General features: G+C 48.7%; 1 protein-coding gene and 1 long non-coding RNA gene across 2 annotated transcripts; one reads left to right on the forward strand and one right to left on the reverse strand.

Moving 5' to 3' along the window:
- Positions 1 to 15: 15 nt before the first annotated feature.
- LOC112660126 (uncharacterized) lies at positions 16 to 6,487 on the forward strand. The gene is made up of 2 exons (XR_003136713.3): positions 16 to 614; positions 6,245 to 6,487. It is a non-coding gene; the product is annotated as an uncharacterized LOC112660126 (long non-coding RNA).
- Positions 6,488 to 7,493: 1,006 nt separating this feature from the next.
- On the reverse strand, positions 7,494 to 13,279 carry CCL22 (C-C motif chemokine ligand 22). The gene is made up of 3 exons (XM_025447576.3): positions 13,170 to 13,279; positions 11,843 to 11,966; positions 7,494 to 9,215 (listed from the first exon to the last, which is right to left on the reverse strand). The coding sequence occupies exons 1-3, from the start codon at positions 13,240 to 13,242 to the stop codon at positions 9,131 to 9,133; spliced, it is 282 nt and encodes a 93-aa protein (XP_025303361.1). The 5' UTR covers positions 13,243 to 13,279; the 3' UTR covers positions 7,494 to 9,130.
- Between the last annotated feature and the right edge of the window lie 11,252 nt (positions 13,280 to 24,531).

The raw sequence follows: 24,531 nt of genomic DNA on the forward strand, positions 1-24,531 counted from the left end.
TGTTGCCAAGGAACCGGCGGCGGGCCGGGCGGGGGCGGGGCGGCTGGGCCCAGCCCCAGGCCTTCACCCCCCTTCTCTCCGGCCTGTGCCCCCGCTACCTACCCCCGAGCTGGCACCTGGCCCAGCCCTAAGTGGGCAGCACAGGGTAGAGAGTGTGGCTGCCAGCAAGCCAGGAGGGACTCGGGGCCCTAGGGCCTGGGAGAGGTATCTCTCCCACATCATGAAGGACCCCCAGCCTTTCCCCCTTGAAGCCCCAGGTCCTGGGGGGCCTCATTCACCAGTGTATCCCCGAGCTCAGCATGGAGCCTGCCAAACAGTGAGGGCTCAAGTCCAGTCAATGTTTGCTGAAAGAATGATCCAGCCCAATTTCACAGCGACAGATAGGGACACTGAGGCCCAGAGAGGGGGTGGGGTCATCTCAGGTCATTCAGAGCACTAGGTTTAGGGGACAGACTGACTAGATGCACCCAGGGGCGGGTAACAGTTTATGATGCAGAAAAGAGCCCAGGCGCCCCTGCCTCCAGCTCCTCTACCTCTCCTTTCCTCCTGCACACCCACTGCCATCCTCGGCTCTGGCCCCTGCAAGGAATGTCGTGGCTGCTGGCCTCTTCCGGGTAACTTGGTGCCTCTCGACTTGTCCTTGACTCCACAGGGGCCCTGGGGAAGTCCTGCCTCTCTTGGGGGCCCCAGTCCTCCCTCTGCACAGGAGAGAAGTGGGCTCACCCACTGGGAAGGGAGCTTCACAGCTCTGACTTCTCAGATTTTCTCCATTACCGGTGGGCCAGCAGGACCAGGCAGGACCAGCCTGCGCCCACCAGACAGGTGGAAATGCTTGCAGGTGTCACTACAGCACAGTCTGCTTTAATGGCAGCCTTCCGTGAAGACAATGGCCACAATGCCTGAGACTCCAAGAGTCTAGCAGTCGCCTAGCCCAGCCTGGTGCCAGGAGTTAACCATGAACCCACCACTCCCATCTAGGTGTCTCTGGCTACCAGCCAGCCGGAAACCAATGTGTCTGTGATCCACTGCCCCGGGCTATGGAACCAATTGGTTTAGTCTGGGCTGGGCAGAAAGGTCTCAGCTCCTAAGGCCAGAGGTCCACTCTCTCACCCAGCACAGTAAGACTGCTGGGGTGTGCAGGTGAGGGGCTGGACACTCCTTCTCAATGGAGAGGAGCACTGGTGGCATGGGCCAATTGCCCTCAGTCTCCGAGAATCTGTCCCAGCCCATGAAGATATAAAGCAAGGGACCTTCACATTTCTATTGTCCAGTTCCTGGTCTTTTTTTTTTTTTTTTTTAAGAATTTATTTATTTATTCATCAGAGACGCAGAGAGAGAGGCAGAGACACAGGCAGAGGGAGAAGCAGGCTCCACGCAGGGAGCCCGATGCAGGACTTGACCCCAGGACCCTGGGGATCATGACCTGAGCCAAAGGCCGACTCTCACCCACTGAGCCCCCCAGGGGTCCCCAGCCCCTCATCTTATAGCTGGGAAAACTGAAGTCCAGGGAGGGACAGGATGTGATAAGAACTGAAGTCCAAGGTTCTTTCTGCTCTGCCCATGGAGGTAGGAGCTGATGAAGAAGAGGGCAAGAGGGAAGGAGAGAAAGAAGAGAGGGAGTAAGGAAAGGGCTGCAGGAAAGGGAGGGGTGAAGGGAAGAGAAGGTGAAAGAGGCCAGGGGCAAGTCCTGGGAAGCCCCACCCTCATAAACGACAAAAGCCAGGCTGGGCCAGGGATTTGGAGGGTTAAAACCCTTGCTCCCCTGGCCCCAGACTTTGTTCCAAAGAAATCTTTAGAAAGCAAAGGTTTTGGAATCAGATGGTCCTGGCTCTGGCACTCCTTTGTGATCTTGGGCAGCTTCCCTACCTGTCTGAGTTCACACTCTGAGACAGGCTCTGTTTTAAGCACTTTGTATGATTAACTGAGGCCACCGAGACCCGACCTGTAACCAAAACACCACTATCACGGTCCATTTTATGGATGAGGAAACTAAGGAATGCATGAAGTAAGTAATTTTCTGAGGATCACCAGCCAAGAAGCGGGGGAACCTGGTTTTGCCCCAGCCCATTGGCCTTGGAGTCTGAGCTCATGACCACAAGGTTACACCACCTCCCTTCATCCCCACCATGAGGACAGTTGAGAACTAAGTGAGTTTATGCCCATATGGTGTCAAAACGTAAAGTACAACTGTGCTCTTCCTTGTTCAGCCCTTGGGGACATCCCCTACCCCCTTCTGGCCCACCTCCTCCCCCCACAAAGTTGGAGTGGTCAGCCCCACCTAGCTTATCAAGGTGTTAAGGACTGAGTTTAGATGATTCATTTTGGACACAGTAACTTGGCTTTCGGGTCAGCCAAGGCCTAGAGCCAAATGTGACTCCACCACTTAGGAGAAGGATCACCTTTGGCAAGTCACTTAACCTCTCTGAGCCTCAGCTTCCCCATCTGTAGAATGGGATGCTAATAGCCACTTCATCCACTCATTCACTTGGGGGGAGGGTCCATAAAATTGATGACTTTCACAGTGCCTGGCATGCAGAACCCCTTAGTGTTTGCTGTTAAGCCCTGGTATGTGCCTGGCACCATGGTTGAGACCGGAGACTCAATGGCAAATACAACGGGTTCTTGCTCCAAGGAGCTCCAGCTCAACAGGAGAGAGCAGTCCTACCAGAGACTCGAAGGCTGTGGGTCTAGAAGAGGGACAGAGGCCTTTATTCTTGTCCAGAAATCAAGGTAACCAGGAGTGAAAGATGATGTTTTGATCAGAAGATGGGCAGAATTTTGCTTTCTTTCTTTTACGTTATTATTTCAGAAATTCCAAACAGAGGCAATTGGGTGGTTCAGTTGCTGAAGCATCCCACTCTTGATTTGGGCTCAGGTCATGATCTCAGGGTCCTGGGATCAAAACCCATGTCGGGCTCTGTGCTGGGTGTGGAACCTGCTTGAGATTCTCTCTCTCTCTCTCTCTCTCTCTCCCCCCCCAACTCTGCCCCTCCCGCCTCCCTGCTCATGCACGTGCCCTCTCTCAAAAAAAAAAAAAAAAAAAAAACCTAAAAAATTAAAATAGGGCAGCCAGGGTGGCTAGCGGTTTAGCGCCGCCTTCAGCCTAGGGTGTGATCCTGGAGTCCCGGGATCGAGTCCCACATCAGGCTCCCCGCATGGAGCCTGCTTCTCCCTCTGCCTGTATCTCTGCCTCTCTCTCTCTCTGTGTCTCTTATGAATAAATAAATAAATAAATAAATAAATAAATATAAAATCTTTTAAAAAATTAAAATAAACTTTAAAAAATTATAAACAATAATTCTAATTATTAGAATGAATGAATGAAATGGAGCAAAGACCTTTCCTTTCTCTGGCACTTAAATTCAATGATTAGTATTTTCCCCTATTTGCTTTGTTCTGTTTTTTGTTTTTGTTTTTGTTTTTGCCAACCCATTTCAAAGCAAATCGCCCCTAAAGCCTTCAGCATGCATCTTCATAATCTAAAGATACACTGTCGGGGCACCTGGGTGGCACAGTGGTTGAGCAGCTGCCTTTGACTCAGGGCATGGTCCCAGGGTCCTGGGATCGAGTCCCGCGCTGAGCTCCCCACAGGGAGCCTGCTTCTCCCTCTGCCTGTGTCTCTGCCTCTCTCTGTGTGTCTCTCATGAATAAATAAGATCTTTAAAAAAATAAAGACACACTGTCTTACATAAATAGACTAACAAAATTGGGGTACCTGGGTGGCTCGATGGTTGAGCGTCTGCCTTTGGCTCAGGGCGTGATCCCAGGGTCTTGAGATCAAGTCCCACGTCGGGCTCCCTGCATGGAGCCTGTTTCTCCCTCTGCCTCTTTTGCTGTGTCTCTCATGAATAAATAAATAAAATCCTTAAAATACATGTATACTAACAAAATTAAGAATCACTCCTATATGTTGTGTAATATTCAGTTAATAATCAAATTTCTCCATTGTCCCCAAGATGTATTTTATAGGTTCACCATCCTTCTTTCATTCTTTCTCTGTCTCTTCCTCCTTCCTTTCTTTCCCTCCTTTTCTCTTACTTTTATTTTTTGAACCAGGATCTTATCTAGGTTTATGCCTCGCAGATGACATTTCCTTTCAGTCTACAACAGACCTCCTGCTCATTTCTCATGGCATTGCCTTTCTGAAGAGTTTCAAGACTGTTGCCACTGTCCATTCTTAATTTATCTAAGTGGTTTCCTTGTGATGCCATATAATTCATTCTCTGAACCCATGCTCTTCCTATAAACCAGACTTAGATCCACAGACTTGATTAAATCCTGGCTACATATTCTTGGCAAGAATCTGGTGCGAGTAATATTCTGTACTTCACCTTGCATGGCAGACAGGTTGTTGTGCTGTTCGTGGTGTGTTGATGGGCAGCCAACCCTACCTCTCTTGCTGGAGAAATGTTAACACCTCTATGATTTGTAAGTAACCTGCCCTGTGCAGATGGGCAGGATTTTGATATATTGTTCCAGGCAAAGGGAAAAACCTAACCAAGGTAAAGAGGGAATTGGGGACTGGTCTGAGGCCTTTGGCTTTGAGGAAGAAGTGGGCAGGGAGGCTGCTGTTGGATGCGTGGAAACTAGAGTGAAGAATGAGAGTCCTGTATGGGAGCAGAGGGGAGCTGGGGAGGTTCTGAGCTGAGGAATAACTAGAGCAACAATCAGAACAGCACGGGGCAGCAAGAGAAAGGGTTTCCTTGGGGATTGGTGGAGAGGAGGGGTCAGGGCATCCCTGCCCATGCCTTCCTGGGGCCATCTTCAAGCCTCCCTCGGTGCCCCAGGGAGCAGGAACTCCCCTGGGCCCCAAAGCAGAACGGAAACTGTTGTAGGGAGCAGGGCGGGGAGCCAGGGGCACTCCTGTGAGACCCCAGTATGGTAGGAGGGACAGGGTGGCCAGTGAGGTAGCCACCTCCAGGGCCCCTGGGGAACAGTGCTGCCTTCTTCTTCCTCATCTCACCCCACTTCTTTTAGTCTATAAAAAGAGCTGCTCACAGGCACTTGGCCCTTCCCCTGTTTGTGCACCTGCCTGGCCACACCTTCTTTTATACTGTGATGAAATATCCATATCCTCAAATATACCTTTTTAACCATTTCCAACTGTTCAGTTCAGTGACATTAAGTACATTCACAGCATCATGCAACCATCACCACCATCCATTTTTAGAACTTTATTATCTTGCAAAACTGAAACATGGGACCCATCAAACAATAACTCCCTCTTCCTCCTCCCATCCTAACCCCTGGAAGACACCAGTCTACTCTGTCTCTATAAGTTTCACTAATGTAGGAATCCTACAGTATTTGTCTGTGACTGGCTTATTTCATTTATCATAATGTCCTCAAGGTTCATCCAGGTTGTAGCAGGTGTCAGCATTTCCTTCCTTTTTATGGCTGAATAATATTCCATTGTGTGGGTATTCCATGTTTTGCTTCTCCATTCACCAGACATTTGGGTTGTTTCCGCCTTTTGGTTATTGTGGGGAATGCGGCTATGAACACAAATGTACAAATATCTCTTCAAGTCCCTGCTTTCAATTCTTTTGCATATATCCCCAGTAGTAAGATGCCTGGATCATACGGTAATTCCACATTTAATTTTTTGAGGAACCACCATACTATTTTCCACAGTGACTGCTCCATTTTATACTCTCACCAACGATGCACAGGGGTTTCAATTTCTCCACACGCTCACTAATCTTGTTCATCTTTTCTTTTTTTAAGATTTTATTTTTAAGTAATCTCTACACCTCACATGGGACTTGAACTTACAGCTAAGATCAAGAGTCATGCTCCATTGTTTGTCTTTTTTTTTTTAAGATTTTATTTTTATTTATTTATTTGACAGAAAGAGAGAGCGCAAGAAGGGGGAATGGCAGGCAGAGGCAGAGAGAGAAGCAGGCTCCCTGCCATGCAAGGAGCCCAATGCAGGACTATGACCTGAGCCAAACGCAGACCCTTAACCTACTGAGCCACCCAGGTGCCCTGTTGTCTTTTTTATAACAATCTTCCTGATGGTTGAGAAATGGTATCACATTGTGGTTTTGATTTGCATTTTCCTGGTGATTAGTGATGTTGGGCATCTTTGCATGTGCTTGTTGACCATTTGAATATCTTCTTTGGAGAAATATATATTCAAGCCTTTGCCCCTTTTGTTATTAGGCTGTCTGTACCTTCTTATCTCACTGGATTCTCACTACCTCATACACTGATATCTGCTTTTATTGCTCTCTGTTCACAGAGGGAGAAATTGAGGCTCATAGACACCAAGCAACTTGCTCCAGACACCCAGTCAGTGAGAGTTCTGTGACTGAATCCACGACATATGCCCTTCTCGATACTTCTTCCTGCCTCTTGGTGTCTGAAGCTATTGCCCTGGAAATCCCACTGTGAGAGCCAGATCTGAACAGGAGCAAAGGTCACTTGTGCCAAGATGTCTATGGAGCGATATTTAAACTGGCATAATAAAGATGTCCCAAGGACAGAGGAGTCCTTTTTTGTTGTTTTGACAGAATGAACTATGTCTAGAACGCTAGGAAAGCGGGCCCATTTGAGAGTCCAGAGAAGTTCGCACCACATGAACTAGATGCTCTCCATACCCACTCCCTCTTTCTCCCAGACACACAGCTTGGCTGTACTTCCCGGCATCCCCTGTGGTCAGGGTGGCCATGTGACTGAGTTCTGCCAACGGCAGGCGGACCGAAGCCAGGAGCCCCACTTCCTGGCCTAGCTCCATTCTGTTTTTTTTTTTTTAAGATTTTATTTATTTATTCATGAGAGGCAGAGACACAGGCAGAGGGAGAAGCAGGCTCCATGCAGGGAGCCTGACGTGGGACTCGATCCTGGGTCTCCAGGATCACACCCTGGGCTGAAGGCGGCGCTAAACCGCTGAGCCACCCAGGGATCCCCCTGGCTCCATTCTCTTTCCCCATGTGCAGGATGATGGAGAGGAGTCCAGGCCCTGGGGGACAGTGAGGCCATGAGAAGGAAGGAGACTGGGTCCCTGAATGACCACAGACCAGGATCAGATGTCACTTGAGAAGAAAAAGCTTGTGTGGAATTAAACCACAGATTTTGGAGTTGTTTGCTGCAGGAAGCAGCCTTTCCTGACTAATACGCCCTCCTCCTCCTCCTCTGTGTTGACACTTAAAAGGGTTAAGGTTGAGGCTTGGTTGTTGAATCACTGAATGGAGGAGTGAACATTCTGCCTAAAACTCTAGAGGACTGAATGAGTGATTTCATCAGGTCCTCCTGACAAGAGGTTTGTCAGGGGCCAGAACTGATGTACAAATATCTGGGGTTTGGCACCCACACAGCTATTCCCCAGGTCCTCATGTCTCACCCTGTCTCCCCACCACCTCCCAGGGTGACCTTGGGCAGGCCAGCTCCCATGTCAGTAATGTTAAGGGCTTCCCCATTGGGATGTGCAGTGGGGGGAAAGGCGTCCCCTGCCCCATACCAGGACAGCATATGCCACGAAACTAAACAGATATGGTTGTAGAGGATTTATTATTTCAGGAGGCCTGAGAGAGAAGGGCAGGACAGGAGCAGTGGTGGTGGTGGAGATCCCAAGATGCTTGAGGGCCCTGTGCATGGGCAGCGAGCAGGTTAACACTTGCAGTGTCCATGTTGGGCAGATGATCCTGGGCTCCAGGGAAGACACTAAGTTTTATTCCCCATGTCTTGGACCTGAGCCCCACAGCAACCCCATAAAATGGGTATTCTCATTCTCAAGTGAGGCTCAGAGAGGTTCAATGATCTTCTCAGAACACACAGCGATAACCACCCTGCTGAACTGCCCCAAGCTTCCTCGGTAAGAAACAAGCACATATAAAGGCTATTTCTTTTGCCTGGTGAATCTATTGTCCCCAAGTGCAGATAATCCTCAATCCTAGTCCTTATGCTGACCCCTGCCACCTGAGAACAATCTCCACCTAAGGCTCTTTCACTTAACTATGCCCTGCACAATCCCAGGGCCAGAAAATTTCCACCTTGTCCCCCTCCCACATAGTTCCTAAAATTCTTCCATTCAACCACTTGGCCTCTTAAGCATTTGCCCTCTTTTCCTATAGAAATACAGCTAGAGCCTGTTAATATCAAGCCAAGGGTAGTCATTTACACCGTAGTAAAAATTCGGTTACTGGTTATTTGGGAAAGGAGAAAGGAAAAGTGGGGGACTCTGAAGAGGTCAGGCCTGGGTGTTGGAGGTTGAAGGAGTCGTCAAGACCAGAGGGAAACGAGAAGAGTAAAGAGATCCAATGCATAAATAAAATGGGGAAGAAAGGTGAATCTGGCTTCACAGTTGACTCAGCAGGCTGCTTTCTAGATGAACTCGAGTCTCCATAATGATGGGTGAGGGCTTTTGGTGGGTGGGGGTGGGAGAGGAACATTGCTTTTATTGATTCAGTCTGTAGCCATCCGTTGAGCCCTGATTCTGAGCCAGCCCCTGTGCTCTGTACTCTGTGTTAGAGGCCAGGAGACAAAGTAACTCAGGCACGGGACCTTAGTCCAACCAATGGGGCTGGATAACAGGCCTCCAAGTTCTGAGAGTTCTGGACAGACTGTGATCAGGGCTGTTAAGTGGGAGCAGAGGGTGAGGGGACATCTGAAAAATAAAGCTCAATGGCTGGCTACCTGGGATGCACGATACCTTGGAGGGCCTGGAGGGTTGGACATGTGCAGGTGACAGGGAGACATTCCGGGCATCAGAGGAGCCTGGAAAAAGACCTGGAAGTGGAAATGTTTGGCCTGGGTTTGGAGAACAGGGAGCTGGAGTCCAACATGTGTGAAGGGAAGTAAGGCAGGGCTGGAGACTAGGGTGCAGGCTCCGGAGCTTTCACCTCAGCTTGGGGCAATGGGGAGCCATTGGAGGGTTTTGAGTCAGGGGGTGACTGACCAGGATTGTGGCCTCTCTGGCTACGGCGGGGCAGAAGACGGGTTGGAGGGAGACAATTGACAGTGTGGAAGCTCGTCTGAGGGTGACAGCTTCAGGGACAGAGACAAAAGATGGCAGAGAGATTTGTTGGCATAGGCTTGTGTTGCAGGGCAGCTGTAATGGCCGGGAGACAGGGCTCTCCGAGCCTTCCTGGTGGAGCCAAGGCCATGGTCTTCAGGGCAGGGCCCTTCCTCATGGGTCCAGCTTCTGGAGAAGCTTCTTCACCCAGGGCACTCTGGGGTCAGCACAGATCTCCCGATCCTTGACAGTTAGGAAGCTGGAAGGAGGAAGGAATTAGGGAGTGTTAACATGCAGCAAGGATGCCACAGCCCTTCTCTGGAAGCTTAGCATTTATGAGTCACTTACTGTATGCAGAGACGCCCACTATACAGTGGCTTAGCATTTATGAGGCACTTGCCCTGTGTAGGAGTACCTGCTATATAGAGTGGTTCAACATTCATGAGGCCCCTGCTGTTTGCAACCACTGTTCTTCAGGGGAGGAGAGGGGAGAAAGAGCAGCTAAACTTCCTGGACTCTCAGTTCCTCAGCCCCAGGCTTGAGTGCCAGGTCAGGCCAGGGAATAAAATGCCCAGGAGTCTCATAACCATTGCTGACATTGCCTTGGGAGAGAGAATATTGGGTAGTAGCCAAGAGTGTGAATTTTGGAGTCAACCTATCTAGGTTAGAATCCTAGCTTGTCTGTCACTGGCAAGTCTGTTCGTTTCTCATTCATAAAATGGGGATGATAACTTGGGTCCAACCTCATAGGATTTGAATGAAGGTTAGATGAGTTAAGATAAACTGAAGTGCTCAGAACAGTGCACAACAGCGAGTAGTGCTCTGTAACGGTACCAGGAGCTGGCCCAAACTTTTAACAATGATGTTCTTAATAAATCCTATGAGGCCCTATTAGTCTACCCATTTCACAGGTGAAGAAAGTGAGGCCCAAAGGGGTAAAGCAGCTTGCCTGAGTGCCAGAGGCGGTAAGATGTGATTCACTGTGCCTCCTGGGGACCTGAAGCACAGAGAAGGGAGGTAGGCACTGACCCAGGTGCACACAGCAAAAGCGGGCTAAGACTCCTTCCCTTGCCCAAGGTGTGTTAAGTACCAGGCTAGGCTCCTGGCTCACTCTGTCTCAGCCATTGTTGGCAGGAGCGGACTTAAAGCTGGCCAAGGTCAGAGACATCCCCACAGCCCAACTCCCTTCCTGCCTCTCGAGAGCCTGTCCACGGGGCCTGGAAGCTCCGGCACCCCTTGCCCGTCTGACCTGCCCCCACTCCACGACAACCAATGAATAGAAAGAACAAAGAAGGCAGCACTGTTGATCTTGGCCACGTAGGCAGCCTGCCCTGGCTGCTGTGTGACACTGGGCAAGACTCAGCCCCTCTCTGAGTCCCCATTTGTCAAGACACATTTTTTCCAGAATGGCTCAAAATCTAGTAATCACAGGAGCTGTCTTCTACTGAGCATCTATTATATGCCAGACACCGAGCATTACACCCTCCACTTACTATTAGTGTACATCGTGCTGCTCAAGAGGTCCCATAACCTTTGCCCCTTTCCTCACCTGTCAAAAAGGGATCATAGCAGTACCTACAACATAGGGTTGTTTCAAGGATTAAATGAGTTAATAACTATAAAGTGTTTATAACAGTGCCTAGCACTTAGCAAGCACTCTTCACATGTTTGATAAATAAAAATAAATGAAGGAGGGGTGCCAGACAGGCTTGGCTGGAGGAGCATGAGACTCTTGATTGCGGGGTTGTGAGTTCGAGCCCCACATTAGGTATAGAGATTCATTAAAAGTCAAATCCTTGAAAATGATAGATAGATAGATAGATAGATAGATAGATAGATAGATAGATAGATAATAGATGATAGATGATAGATAGAGCGAGCTGACCACTGCTGTTATACTGATGGGAGAACTGAGGTTCAGGGTTGAAATGATACAAACTCATTTCAGTCCTCTTTGTTATTCATCCACAGACCCCTGTGAGGGATGGATGATAAGTAAGGAGGAGGAAGATAAGAAGATGATGGAAACCCAAAGGGGACCATGAGGCCCCAGGCCCAGACACCCCAGTGAGTGGGTTGGCAGGTGGCAGTCTGGAGGATCTGGAGCAGCAGCCGGAGGGGCTGCCCCCAGGACAGGACATCACCCTGCCAGTGGCAGGCAACAGCCCAGGCTCCAGGCCAAGGAAAAGAAAGCAAAGATGTGGGAGGAAAGAGGCAATGAAGAACAAGAACCACAGGAGAAAGCCCTGAACGGGGACCCAGGAGTCCTGGTTCCAGCGGGCCAGGCTGGAGCAAACCACTTCCCCTCCCTGCACCTGTATCTCCATCTGCAAAATGCAAATGATCGCACTCCTCGCACTCTGCACTCCCTGTGGGACGTAGGACGGCTGTGAGGGTTACCCCAGTTTGCACAGTAGGAACCACGCGTGGCCATAGAATGCACTCCCTGTCAGCTCAATATTCGTCGGGTAAGAATTGGCTGCCTGGAAAAACTCCCAGGGCGCTGGGGAGGATTCCAGATGCTTCCGGTGGGAGCGTTGCTGCTGACTCAGAGGTTCTGGGCACGCTGCCGGTCGCCTGCACCCCACTCTACAGCTCTGCACTGCCCACACGCACTCTACCGTGTGTACTGACAGCCGGCGCCCAGCTCATTCAGCTCCGCAGCACGCCACCTGGCACCCAGTGGGCACCCAAGGATATTTGTTGAATGAGCACACGATTGTTTTTGCTTGGTACACCCAAGCCTGGGCTGAGCCGTTTCCAGGATGGAGGTCAGCTGCACTCCTCCCGTCCCTGGGTCTGCCCCCACACCTGCTCCTGGGCCTTCCTGGCCCAAACCTGGCAGGCTCTCCAAGGCAAGGCCCTGTCTCCCCAGCTCATACTCACACCACGCCAGGCCTCCGGCAGGAGTCTGAAGTCCAGTAGAAATACTTCAGCAGACGCAGGGGCAGAGGGTGACGGATGTAGTCCCGGCAGCAGATACTGTCTTCCACGTTGGCACCGTAAGGACCTGCAGGAGCGAGGAGCTCAGAAGATTCTGGGCTCGGACAGGTCGCCCTCGGCCCCCAACCTCTGAGCGAGCACTTCTATTCTCATTTGGAAGTTTGGTGTTGGGGGAAGCTCTGGGCCCTCAAAGTCCTCACTCTCGGGGTCTCCGAGGAGCACTGAGGCCCAATCTGGGTGAGGCCGCTCGAGGTTAGAGGGATTCACAGGGCCTGAGAGTGGACGAAGCCCTAGGCTTCTCGGTGGGACCCGACACTCTGCACAGGAACGGGCCGTACCCTCCACGGTGAGGTGGGCGCCGGCGGCAGCACCCGGAGCTTGTCGGTAGCGCCCGGTGCCCAGCCCCAGCCCCGCTGGATCAGCCGCGCTTGACGGGTCCCCAGGCCATCAGAGAAGTCGGCCTCAGCTCACACCTACTCCAGGCTTCGTGGTGCCCGTGGGGGAGGCTGAGGTCCGGAGAGGGGGAGGGCTTCCCCAGAGTCATACACCCTGAGTCTGGAGAGTCAGGGTGAGGACTCGAGCAGAGTCCAGTTGCGTAGCCCTGGGTTTGAGCCCGCCCTGCTCTGCGCCGAGTCACCAGGCCACTGTGGGGAAGTCACTTAACATCTCTGAGGCCCGCTTGCCTCCTCCAACCAGAGGGGTGATGATAGTACCAAATCAGTGGGGCCCTTAATGCAGGGAAAGCTCCCCGGAAACCCCCAAACTGAGCAATTATTGTTCCTAGCTGCCTGACTCCTGACCCAACACAGGGTAGGAGGATTTATGCTGCGATGGAGAAGAGAAGATACGGACTCAGTGTTGAGGGCAGGTTGTGGAGCAAAAATGAGGTGGTAGGAGAGCAGGACCAGCTTTCCAAGGGAATATCCCTCACCCCAGCTCCTGCCTTTTCCCAACCCACATGGCCCCCTTTGGTGGCTCCCTTTCACACCCCAAGGGTCCTGTGCTTAAGCTCACTGTAATAGAGGACCCCAGGCCATGCCCACAACAACCCCCCAACCCAGGAGAGACAGATCCTGGACTCCAAGCCTGCGAGACTACCCATTTCACAGATGTGTAAACCAAGGCCCAGAGAAACAGCTGTGCCTAGGCCAGAGCCAGCAGCAGACTGGGGTCATCCTCTCTCCATCCAGTGCTCTCTCTGCTTTGTGAGGAAGATACCGTAGTGCCTGACCCTGGCCTCTGCAGGGAGTCCTTCTTCTCCCCAGCCTACCTGCCTCAGTCGCTTGAAGTGTCAGAACAAGGAAGACAAGGGCAGCCAGGAGCGGAGTCTTCAGGCTGGCCATGCTCTTGTTCTTGGTCGCCTAGCCCAGGTGTCTGCAATCACCGGATGACAGGAAGGCTTGGTATTTAAACACTTGGTACACCCACAAGTCTCAGACGCTCTTAGTCACTGGTGGGCTCTGAATCGGTGACATTCACGTTATGAAAGAAGAACTCCTGCTTCCTCCAAATAAAAGGAAATTCTCTGTGGCTGGGAACAGCTCAGAGGGGACCCCCAACTTGTCCTTTCCTCTGAGTCTCAAGAGATTTGCAAAATCCCCCTTGAGCTGGGCCTCTCAGGGACCTGTGTGTCCTCACTGTAGGGCCTTCACCACGGCACTGGATGTCTCTGGGAATCAGTTTGCCCATCTGGAAATGGGGGTGATGCTTTCACAGCCCTACCTATTTCCCTCAGAAGTTGCTCATAAGGCAGTGTGAATGGGGACGGGGGCTGGCCAGTCCTAAACCTTCACCCAGAATGGAGGTGTCTGTAGCCTTGATGATCTGCATCATGGATCTTCCTTCCAAACAAGAACTCTTCAGGCTGGCTTTTCTGGCTCCCACCAGCATCTTCCAGGGCTTCGCACACAATCCCAACTTAGGCCAATTCATGATCCCCTCCACAGTTGCAAAGAGCTTCCACACACTTCCATCTTGCCTGTTCTTCCTTCCCAACTGTCTCCAGGCTTTTCCTCACCTCTCGCCATATCCTGCTGATTCTGCTTCCTACGTTTCTCTCTCTCTCTTTTTTTTAAATTTATTTATTCACGAGAGACACAGAGAGAGAGGCAGAGACATTGGAAGAGGGAGAAGCAGGCTGCCCGCAGGGAGCCCAATGTGGGACTCGATGCCAGGACCCCGGGATCACCCCCTGAGCCAAAGGCAGATGCTCAACCACTGAGCCACCCAGGTGCCTCTACTTCCTATGTTTCTCTTGGATCTCCTGTCTTCTATCCCCATTGCTCTTGCCCAGTCCAGGCTGCCTCCACCTTGGACTTGGATGTTGTCTCTCAATCCCCTGTCCATGCCACAGTGACCAGGACGGCCCAGATTGAAAGTGGCACAGGCCTCTCTCCTGCTTCAAAATGCTTCTGTGACCCTTTGACCCAAGGGCAGAGCTCAAGGTCCTGACTATGGCCCTTGGGGCCCCCTTCCCAGACATACTCCCTCCCACACTGGTCTCTCCCCCCTAAGGGATCACACCACACTCACTCCTCACACTTCCTCAAAGAGCTCTGCAACCTGTCCTTCACCATCGGTGCCCTTTCTACTTCTCTACGGCATAAACTCCTACTCTTGCCCCAAGTGCCATTTGAAATGTCACCTTCTAGGTAAGCACATCCCTCGGGACTTGAAAGTTCTGGAGGGTGACCTAGAACATGGACTTGGGTAGACTCTGTCAGGTTTTCTCTTTCTTGACCTCTTCCCAGAAGCTGAACTCTTGGAAGGCAAGGATCTGCTTATATCTGTCTTGGCATCCCCAGTGACTACCAAGAGTGGGGTACATGGTGGGTGCTCAGAACACATCCAATGAAGGAGAATCTGAGGCTCAGATAACAAGGGGACTTACCCAAGGTCACACAGCCAGTAAGTGATGGAGCCAGCTTAGAAACTCAGGACCCGACACTCCATTTGCAAAGGGCCACATCCAACCATTCACTCATTCAACAAATATTTATTAAACCTTATAGTAGACAAAATAACAGTCCCTCCAATGTGTCCACATCTTAGTTCCTGAAATCTGTGAATATGTGATCTTACATGATAACAAGGACTTTGCAGATGTATTTATGTTAAAGACTGTAGGAGTGCCTGGGTGGATCATTCAGTTAAGACTCTGCCTTCGCCTCAGGTCATGATCCCAGGGTCCTGGGATGGAGCCCCATGTTGGGCTCCCTGCTCAGCAGGAAGTCTGCTTCTCCCTCTCATTCTGCTGCTCCCCCTGCTTGTGCTCTCTCTCTCTGTCAAATAAATATATAAAATCTTTTTTAAAAAAGTTAAAGACTGTAAAATAAGGAGATTGTCTGGATTTTCTGGGTGAACCCAAAGTCCTCACAGAATCATTATAAGAATGGATTAGACTCAGAGCAGATGGAATGACAGAAGCTGAAGTCTGGAAGATGGAGGTTGATGAGCCTGCAGAAAGTCTCTGGAAGCTGGAAAAGGCAAGGAGCTTCCGGAAGGAACACAGCCCTGTTGACATCTCAATTTCAGTCCACTGAAACTGATTTAGGACATCTGACTTCCTAACTGTAAGAGAGTGAATCTGTGTTGCTCAAAGCCACTAGGTTTGTGGTCATTTGTTACAGCAGCAAGAGGGAACTAATACGAGCCCCCGTCATGTGCCAGGTACAGGGCCAGGATCTGGGATATGGCAGTGAACAGGTCCCTGCTAGCGCAGATTTTACCCTGGAGGCTAATGAGAGACAGACAAATACCAAACAGGGTAATATCAGGCTATTGTGAGTGCTGTGAAGAAAATCAAACAGAAAAAAAGAGACAGTGACAATAGGGAAGCAGTTTTGGGTTGTCGGTAAAGGCCTTTATGAGGAGGTGACATTCGTGCTGAAATCCACAAGCTACCAAGGAGCCTGCCAGGAAGAAAGAGCAAGTGCCAAGGACTTCACAAGGCAAGGGGCGCCTGGGTTGCTCAGCCAGTTGAGCCTCTGACTCTTGATTTTGGCTCAGATCATGAACTCACAGGTTGTGAGATAGAGACCCGCCTCAGGCTCAGTGTTTAATGCAGAGTCTGCTTGGGATTCTCTCTGTCTCCCTTTGCCCCTCCCCATGCTCATGCTCTCTTCTCTCTCTCTCTATCTCTTTTTTTTAAAGATTTTATTTATTTATTCATGAAAGACAGAGAGAGAGAGAGAGAGAGAGGCAGAGACATAGGCAGAGGGAGAAGCAGGTTCCAGCAGGGAGCCTGACGTGGGACTCAATCCCAGGACTCCAGGATCAGGCCCTGGGCTGAAGGCAGGCGCCAAACCTCTGAGCCACCCAAGCATCCCTCTATCTCTTATAAATATATATATATATATATATTTTTTTTTTTTTTTTTAAAGGCCCTGACAGGCCGAGAGGGCTGAGCAGCTGGGGGTGGAGGGAGCAGGAGGTGGCTAGGGCCGAGTTGGAGAAGCTGGCAGGCAGGGTGAGGCAGCTGCTATCCCCGTGAGCCTCCCAATGGAGATGTACCGTATCACCTGGGAAGACCTCGTGTCAAATGGTCTTATACAAAGCCAGTCGCAGAAGGACAGATACTGTATGATTCCACTTCTATAAGGTTCCTAGTAGTCAAATTCATAGACACAGACAGTAGAATGATGGTTGCCAGGGGCTGGAGGGAGGAGGGAATAGTTGGTGTTTAACGAGCCCCATTTTAGTTCCGGAAGATGGAAAAGTTCTGGAGATGGATGGTGGTGATGGGGGCACAGCAACATAAATGTGCTTAATGCCACTTAATTGTACTCTCAAAAATGGCTACATTGGTAAATTTTATGTTATATATATTTTACCTATTAAAAAAGTGAGTCAGAGGAATGTGCAACTTTTTTTAAAAGATTTTATTAATGAAAGATGCAGAGAGAGAGAGGCAGAGGGGGAAGCCAGAGGGAGAAGCAGACTCCCTGTGGGGAGCCTGATGCAGGACTCAATCCCAGGGCCCTGGGATCACAACCTGAGACAAAGGCAGATGCTCAACCACTGAGCCACCCAAGTGCCCCAGAGTGTGCAACTGTTAATCTCCAGGTCATGAGTTCAAGTTCCACCTTGGGTATAAAGATTACATACATACATACATAAATCTATCTTTAAAAGAAAAGCATATGAGGGATCGCTGGGTGGCTCAGCGGTTTAGGTTTAGCGCCTGCCTTTCGCCCAGGGCTCGATCCTGGAGTCCCGGGATTGAGTCCTGCATCGGGTTCCCGGCATGGAGCCTGCTTCTCCCTCTGCCTGTGTCTCTGCCTCTCTTTCTCTGTGTGTGTGTGTCTAACATGAACAAATAAATAAATAAATCTTTTAAAAATAAAAATAATTTTAAAAAAGCATATGAAAAGATGTTCCGCATCATATGTCATCAGGAAAATGCAAATTAAAACAACAATGAGGTACCACTACATAGTCATTGGAATGGCCAGAATCTGGAACACTGACAATAGTAAATTCTGGTGAGGATGTGGAACAGGAATTCCAATTGATTGTTGGTGGGGATGCAAAATGGCACAGCCACCCCAGAATGCAGTTTGGCAGTTGCTTACAAAACCTAAACATACTCTCACCACAGAATCCAGTGATCATGCTCCTTGGTATTTAACCCAGAGAAGTTACTTATGCCCACACAAAAGCCTACAGTCATAGTCATAAGTGCCAAAGCTCAGAAGTAACCAAGATGTCCTTCATTGGGGAACAAATAAACTGTGGCATAGCCAGACAATGAACTACTACTCAGCGCTAAAAAGAAATGAGTTTTAATGAGTTACCAAGCCGTAAAAAGAGATGGAGTTGTCTTAAATCTACTTAAATCTTACTAAGTGAAAGAAGCCAATTTGAAAAGATGGCATATTGTATAATCCAACTATATGACATTCTGGGAAAGACAAAACTATGGACACAGTAAAAAGGTCAGTGTTTGCTGATGGGGTTATGGGGAAGGAAAGATGAATAGGAAGAACAAGAGAACTTTTTTTTTTTTTTTTTTTTTTTAGCAAGAGTACTTTTAGGGCAGTGGAAACACTCTGACTGACTTCTCGCCTTCAGAACTAGATGGCAAGAAATTTCTAGTTGTTTGAGGCCCACTTGGTTACGGCGGCTCTAGGGAGCCCATTTGTACCTACTCATAGAGACTTTGGAAGAATACACAGAAGCAGAGACTAAACACCACCCAGAAGCCCCTGAGCAGGTGTTTGTAGAGAAATTGCTTCCGTGGATACATGTCATTAACATATCTTTGTCCAGACCCATAGAAATGCAAAGCCAAAAGAGTAAACCGTAATGTAAACTATGTGATAAGGATGTGTCAATGTAGGTTCACAGTTGTGACAAATGGACCACTCTGGTTGGGGATGTTGATAATGCGGGAGGCTAGGCATGCATGGCCCAGAAGGTATATGGAAATTCTCCGTACCTTCCTCTCAGTTTTGCTGTGAACTTAAAACTGCTCTAAAAAATTAAAAGTCTTGGGGCACCCAGGTGGCTCGGTGGTTGAACATCTGCCTTTGCCTCAGGTCATGATCCTGAGGTCCTGGGATCGAGATCCACATTGGGCTCCCTGCAGGGAGCCTGCTTCTCCCTCTGCCTATGTCTTTGCCTCTCTCTGTGTTGCTCATGAATAAATAAATAAAGTCTTTTAAACAATTAAAAATTAAAGTCTTTTTTTTTTTTAAAAAAAGGTGTTACCCAGAATCTAATCAAGCTTCTAATCCTAACTTCCAGTTTATAAGAAAGACAAAGGCTAGGGGAAGATGAATGATCCCATGAGAAGATAGACATCTCCAGAAAGAGGAACCTTCCAGATCCTCTACAAGACAACTGTCCTGAGATCAAAAATACATCAGTGTTGTTAGAAAAAAAATGGACAGGAGGGCACTTGGCTGACTCAGTTGGTTAAGTGTCTGCCTTCGGCTCAGGTCATGATCTCAGACCAAGCCCCACATCAGACTCCCTGCTCAGTGGGGAGTCTGCTTCTCTCTCTTCTGTCTCTCCCAAATAAATAAATAAAAGCTTTAATAAATAAATAAAATAAATATTAAAAATAAAAAAGTGGATAGAGACATTTAAGGTTAAAGAGATTTAAGAGACATAACAGCCTGATATGTGCAGTATGTGGCCTTTGATTGAATCCTAGTTTTGGAAAAACAACTATACAAGACATTTTGGGTGGGACGTCTGGGTGGCTCCGTGGTTGGGTGCCCTCCTTCAGCTCAGGTTGTGATCCCGGGATCTGGAATCAAGTCTCACAGCAGGCTCCTCACAGGGAGCCTATGCCTATGTCTCTGCCTCCCTCTGCCTATGTCTCTGCCTCTCTCTCTCTCAGTATGTGTCTCTCATAAATAAATAAATAAATCCTTTTTTTTTTTTAAGACATTTTGGGGACAAATGGGGAAATTTAAATACTAGGACTTTATTGGTGATCTTCTTAGGTGGAATAAAGACTTTAAGAATGTGTAGGAGAAGGTCCTTGTTCTTAAGAGATGCATACTAAAGTATTTAGGGGTGAAGGTCATCATGACCTTATTTTTTTTTTAAGATTTTATTTATTTATTCATGAGAGACAAAGATAGAGAGAGGCATCATGCCCTGAGCAGACACTCAGGCAGATGCTTAACCACTGAGCCACCCAGGCATCCCCATGATGGCCTTATTTTTGAAGAGTTCATGTTCAGGGGAAATCTATATTTGTGTGTGTGTGTGTACATGTGTATATATCAATGTGTGTGTATATATTGATGTGTGTATATGTAAGTGCATATAGATACATGTATGCATGTGCATGCATATAGGTGTGTTTGTATATGCACATGTATATAGGTACATGTTTATATGCTTACATATATATGTGTGTGCATATGTGTGTGTGCACATACATGGTTGTGTATGTCTATGTACTTGTATACTTGTATATATATATATAGATATATATATATATATAGATATATAGATATATAGATATATAGATATATATTGACATCCCAGAGAGGAAAAGAGAGAGACAAAGCAAATACAGCAAAATATCAACAATGTTGCAGCTAGGTGGTGGATATGCTAACCATCATTCAACTACAAAATTCCTGAGTATTTTAAGTGTTTTATAATAGGGGCACCTGGGTGGCTCAGTGGGTTGGGTCTCTGACTCTTGGTTTTGGTTCAGGTCATGATCCCTGGCTCATCAGATGGAGCCCTGCCTTGGGATCTGTGCTCAGCTGGGACTCTGCTTCAGATTCTTTCCCCTCCCTTTCCTTCTCTCTCTGCTCCTCCACAACCCCCTCCCTGCATACATGTGTGCTCTCTCTCTCTCTTTCTCTCTCAAATAAATAAATAAATAAGTAAATAAAATCTTAAAAAATATATTTCATAATAAAAACATGAGGAGAAAAGAAGAAATACTTTTTGAATGTGGAAGTCATCCTGTGAAAAATTAACTGTCATTGGAAGATTGCAAGTGACAGACAAAGAACCGGTCTGGTGGTTCTTCATCTGAACCCGGGGTTTTCTTACACGGGGCCCTCCAGGGCAGAGGCCCCTCCAGGGGTGGGCTCAGGGGCTCCCCCTGGAGAGCACCTGCATCCCCTGGGACTCAGAGAGGCCCCAATCCCTTCCTGCTGGCTCAGCCTCTGCCACCCCATCACCCTGTTTCCCTGGGGCTTGGAGGTAAGGTGAGCCACACCTGCAGCCAGCCGGCCTCTGTACCCCAGGGCCCATTGGCCTCCCTGGAGCAGGAGTAGAGGGCAGGTACGGTGTTCAAGGAGCCCTGAATTCCCAGACAGGACTCAAGAGACCTGCTTTCAAAGAAAGGAAAGGGGAGTTCCTCTCAGGACTGAAGGTGGGAATCACCGGCGGTTGCCCACGGGGACGTTTTCTCCCCACCTAGGGGCAGTTGATATGGCTCCTATCCTTCTGAGCTTGCTCTGGAAAGCTCCCAGATCAAATCCTCTTTTCCCCAAACTTCCTTCATTTAAATTAATTTTTGTTTATTAAAAAACACGTAAAGGGGGGCAACTGAGTGTCTCAGTCAGTTGAGTGTCTGCCTTCAGCTGGGGTCGTGATCTTGGGGTCGTGGAATCAAGCCCCGCGTTGGGCTCCCTGCACAGCGAGGAGTCTGCTTCTCCCTCTGCCTCTGACTCTCTCCCTGCTCATGCTCTGTCTCTCTCTCTCTCAAATATACAAATAAATAAATAAAATCTTAAATAAACAAAACATGTAAAGGTGGAGACAACTCAAACATCCACTGACAGTTGAACAGATAAACACAATATAGTACATGCATATAATGGAATATGATTCAGCCTTGGGGTGCCTGGGTGGCTCAGTGGGTTCAGCATCTGCCTTTGACTCAGGTCATGATCCCAGAGTCCTCAGATAGAGCCCCCGGATAGAAGCAGGGAGCCTGCTTTTCCCCCTGTCTCTGCTGCTCCCCCTACTAGTGTTCTCTTGCTCTCTCTGTCAGATAAATTAATCTTAAAAAAAAAAAAAAGAAAAAGAATATGATTCAGCCTTAAAAAGGAAGGAAGTTCTTTTTTATTTTTTTAAGATTTTATTTATTTATTCATGAGAGACACAGAGAGAGAAGCAGAGACACAGACACAGGCAGAGGGAAAAGCAGGCCCCATGCAGGGAGCCTGATGCGAGACTGATCCCAGGACCCCAGGATCACATCCTGAGTCAAAGGCAGGCACTCAACCGCTGAGCCACCCAGGCACCCCAAAAGGAAGGAAATCCTGACTCATTCTACAATATGGGTGAATCTTATTTCACTTGAGGGTATTACACTGAGTGAAATAAGCCAGACACAAAAAGACAAATGCTTTATGATTCCACTTATATGAGGTCCCTAGCAGTTGTCACCTTCACGGAGACAGAAAGTGACCTGACTGTACTGGGGACTGAGGACCGGGCTGTTTGATAGCACACAGTGTCAGTTCGGGAAGATGAAGAAGTTAGAGAGGGTTGGTAGTAGTGGTGGCAGCACAACGACATGGATGTACCCCGTGCTACAGAGCTCTGCACTTGACGTGGTTAATATGGGAAATTTTATGTTAATGTTTATCTCACCACAAGAGAAATACACATAATCACATATAAATGGGTATTCACACAAGTACAGAGTTTAGATCTCATTACTCGCCCCAGAGGCAGGAACGGGGTAATAAGTAGGTGGGGGTAGGTGTTCAGGTTGGGTGGGGAGACTTAACTTTCCACCAAATATCCTTTTGCATGGTCTGAGACTTTTTTCCAGGCACATGATTGACTTATTCAAAAAAGATAACATTTCTAATTTATGCGGTGCAAAAGGAGTAGCCTGACAAATAATTCTCCCACCTCTGACCACCACCCAGCTGTGTAGCATTTCTTTTCTGAGAAAAACAGGCTTAATGGTTTTGTGTTTGTCCTTCAAAAACAATGTAAGCGGGATCCCTGGGTGGCGCAGCAGTTTGGCGCCTGCCTTTGGCCCAGGGCGCGATCCTGGAGATCCGGGATCGAATCCCACATCGGGCTCCCAGTGCATGGAGCCTGCTTCTCCCTCTGCCTGTGTCTCTGCCTCTCTCTCTCTCACTGTGTGCCTATCATGAATAAAAAAAAAAAAAAAAAAAAAAAAAAAAAATTAAAAAAAACAAAAACAATGTAAGCATATGCAAGCACATATGTAAAGGCATTCCTCTGAAAGCAGTGGAAGGGAGGGAGGTGGGGGAGGACAAGCGGCATATAGTAAATAAGAAAATACTGTTCTGCACTGTGCTTTTTTTCACCTGAAATGCGTCTGGAAGCAGTGCCTTGTAACGCATTTAGGCTGGCTGCATGCTGCCCAGTGGCTGTGTGGTTTTCCACAGCATGGATATACTAAAATGTATATAGCCAGTCCCCTATTGATGGACATTTTGGGTTTTTCCAGTCTTTTTCATTTAAATTTTTAAAAATGCTGAAATAACTTTCCTTGAACAAACTTAAAAGGGGAATGCATCTGGTGGATAAATTCCTAGAAGTAGATTGTCTGGGCTTTTGCTTCCAGTGAGATGCAAAGAGAAAAGTCCCTGCACCAAACAGCCACCTTGGAGGTTCCCCTTTTCAGCAAAAGCAGGAGGGGGGGTTCCAGGAGGGGGCTCCACGTGGGGCTGTGGGGACTCACCAGGCCCCTGATTTTGGAGTGGCTGTGAGCCCCACCCCACCCTGAAGCCTCGCGGGGTGGGGGAAGCATCCTGCCACCCTCCACTTGGCTAGATGAAGATCAGCACCCCAGTTTTCCCATGATCTGGAAGGAAAGACGGGCACATTTAATTGAGGGCAATGGGCTGGCATGTCTGGGTGCTTGTGGGCAAAGAAAATTGGTCAAAAGCCCCACCAGGAGGCAAGGTCTTTGCAGGTCTGCCACTTGCGCCAGACAAGCAGATTACAAGGCAAGTGGGAAATCCTGATATGGAGAGAGGGGGTGAAAAGGAAGAAGTAAGACTTTGGGGCTAGTTAGCCACAACACCCAGTATGATGATGATGATGATGACGATGATGACGGTAATGATGTCAACTGCTACTTACTGAGTGCCAGAGGTACTAGGTCCTGTCTTTTGTATTCACTATCTCACCGTCTCCCCACAGCAACACTTAGAAGGGGCCACCATCATCATCCCCAGTTCTCAGCAAAGGAAACTGAGAATAAGGTCAGATAAGGACAGAGGGAGTTCACAGCCAGCGAGTGGTGGGGCTTGAATTTGGGCTCAAGTCTGACACCAGAGCCCAGCTGCACCCTAACCGCTCACCCTCTGCAGTTGGGGTCAGATTAGGCACAGAGGCACCAGGGAGGGTCACAAGCCACCTGTGGAGTCCGAAACAGCCTGAGTCAACCAATGCCTTGGATGAGGAACCAAGGCTCAGAGACCGGAAGCCATCTGCTGAGGCCACACTAGGGAGTCTGGATTGGATCCCAGTTTTTGAGTTTTGTGTTTAAGATACAATTCACATATTATTAAAAAGTCATCCTTTTAAAGGGTATATAATTCAGTGGTTTTAAAGATATTCACAAAGGGGCAGCCTGGGTGGCTCAGTGGTTTAGTGCTGCCTTCGGCCCAGGGCATGATCCTGGAGACCCGTAATGGAGTCCCATGTCGGGCGCCCTGCATGGAGCCTGCTTCTCCCTCTGTCTGTGTCTCTGCCTCTCTCTTTCTCTGTGTCTCTCATGAATAAATAAATAAAATCTTAAAAAAAAAAAAAGATATTCACAAGGTGTGTAACCACCTTCCCCATTTCATTCCAAAACATCTTCATCATCCCAGAAAGAAGCACTGGGCCTGGGGCACCTGGGTGGCTTGGTGTTGAGTGTCTGCCTTTGGCTCAGGTAGTGATACTGGGGTCCTGGGTTCAAGTCCGCATCAGGCTCCCTGCAGGGAGACTGCTTCTCCCTCTGCCTGTGTCTCTGCCTCTCATTCTTTCTGTGTCTCTCATGAATAAATAAATAAAATATTAAAAAGAAGAAGAAGAAGAAGAAGAAGAAGAAGAAGAAGCAGCACTGAGTCCATCAGCGCTCGCCCTACGTTTCACCCCTGTCCCCAGTCCCTGACAACCACTAATTTACTCTCTGACTTTCTGAGTTTGTTTTTCTTCAGACATTACAT

Source organism: Canis lupus, chromosome 2, assembly GCF_003254725.2.
Source record: "Canis lupus dingo isolate Sandy chromosome 2, ASM325472v2, whole genome shotgun sequence".
In the NCBI taxonomy this organism is placed as follows: domain Eukaryota; kingdom Metazoa; phylum Chordata; class Mammalia; order Carnivora; family Canidae; genus Canis; species Canis lupus.

Excerpts from the sequence above, each read along its gene's own strand:
- CCL22 (XM_025447576.3), bottom strand. The coding sequence starts at position 13,242 with ATGGCCAGCCTGAAGACTCCGCTCCTGGCTGCCCTTGTCTTCCTTGTT. Across the intron at positions 11,967-13,169 it reads ACTTCAAGCGACTGAGGCAG|GTCCTTACGGTGCCAACGTG; the intron begins GTAGGCTGGGGA and ends TCGCTCCTGCAG. Across the intron at positions 9,216-11,842 it reads TGCCGGAGGCCTGGCGTGGT|CTTCCTAACTGTCAAGGATC; the intron begins GTGAGTATGAGC and ends TCCTCCTTCCAG.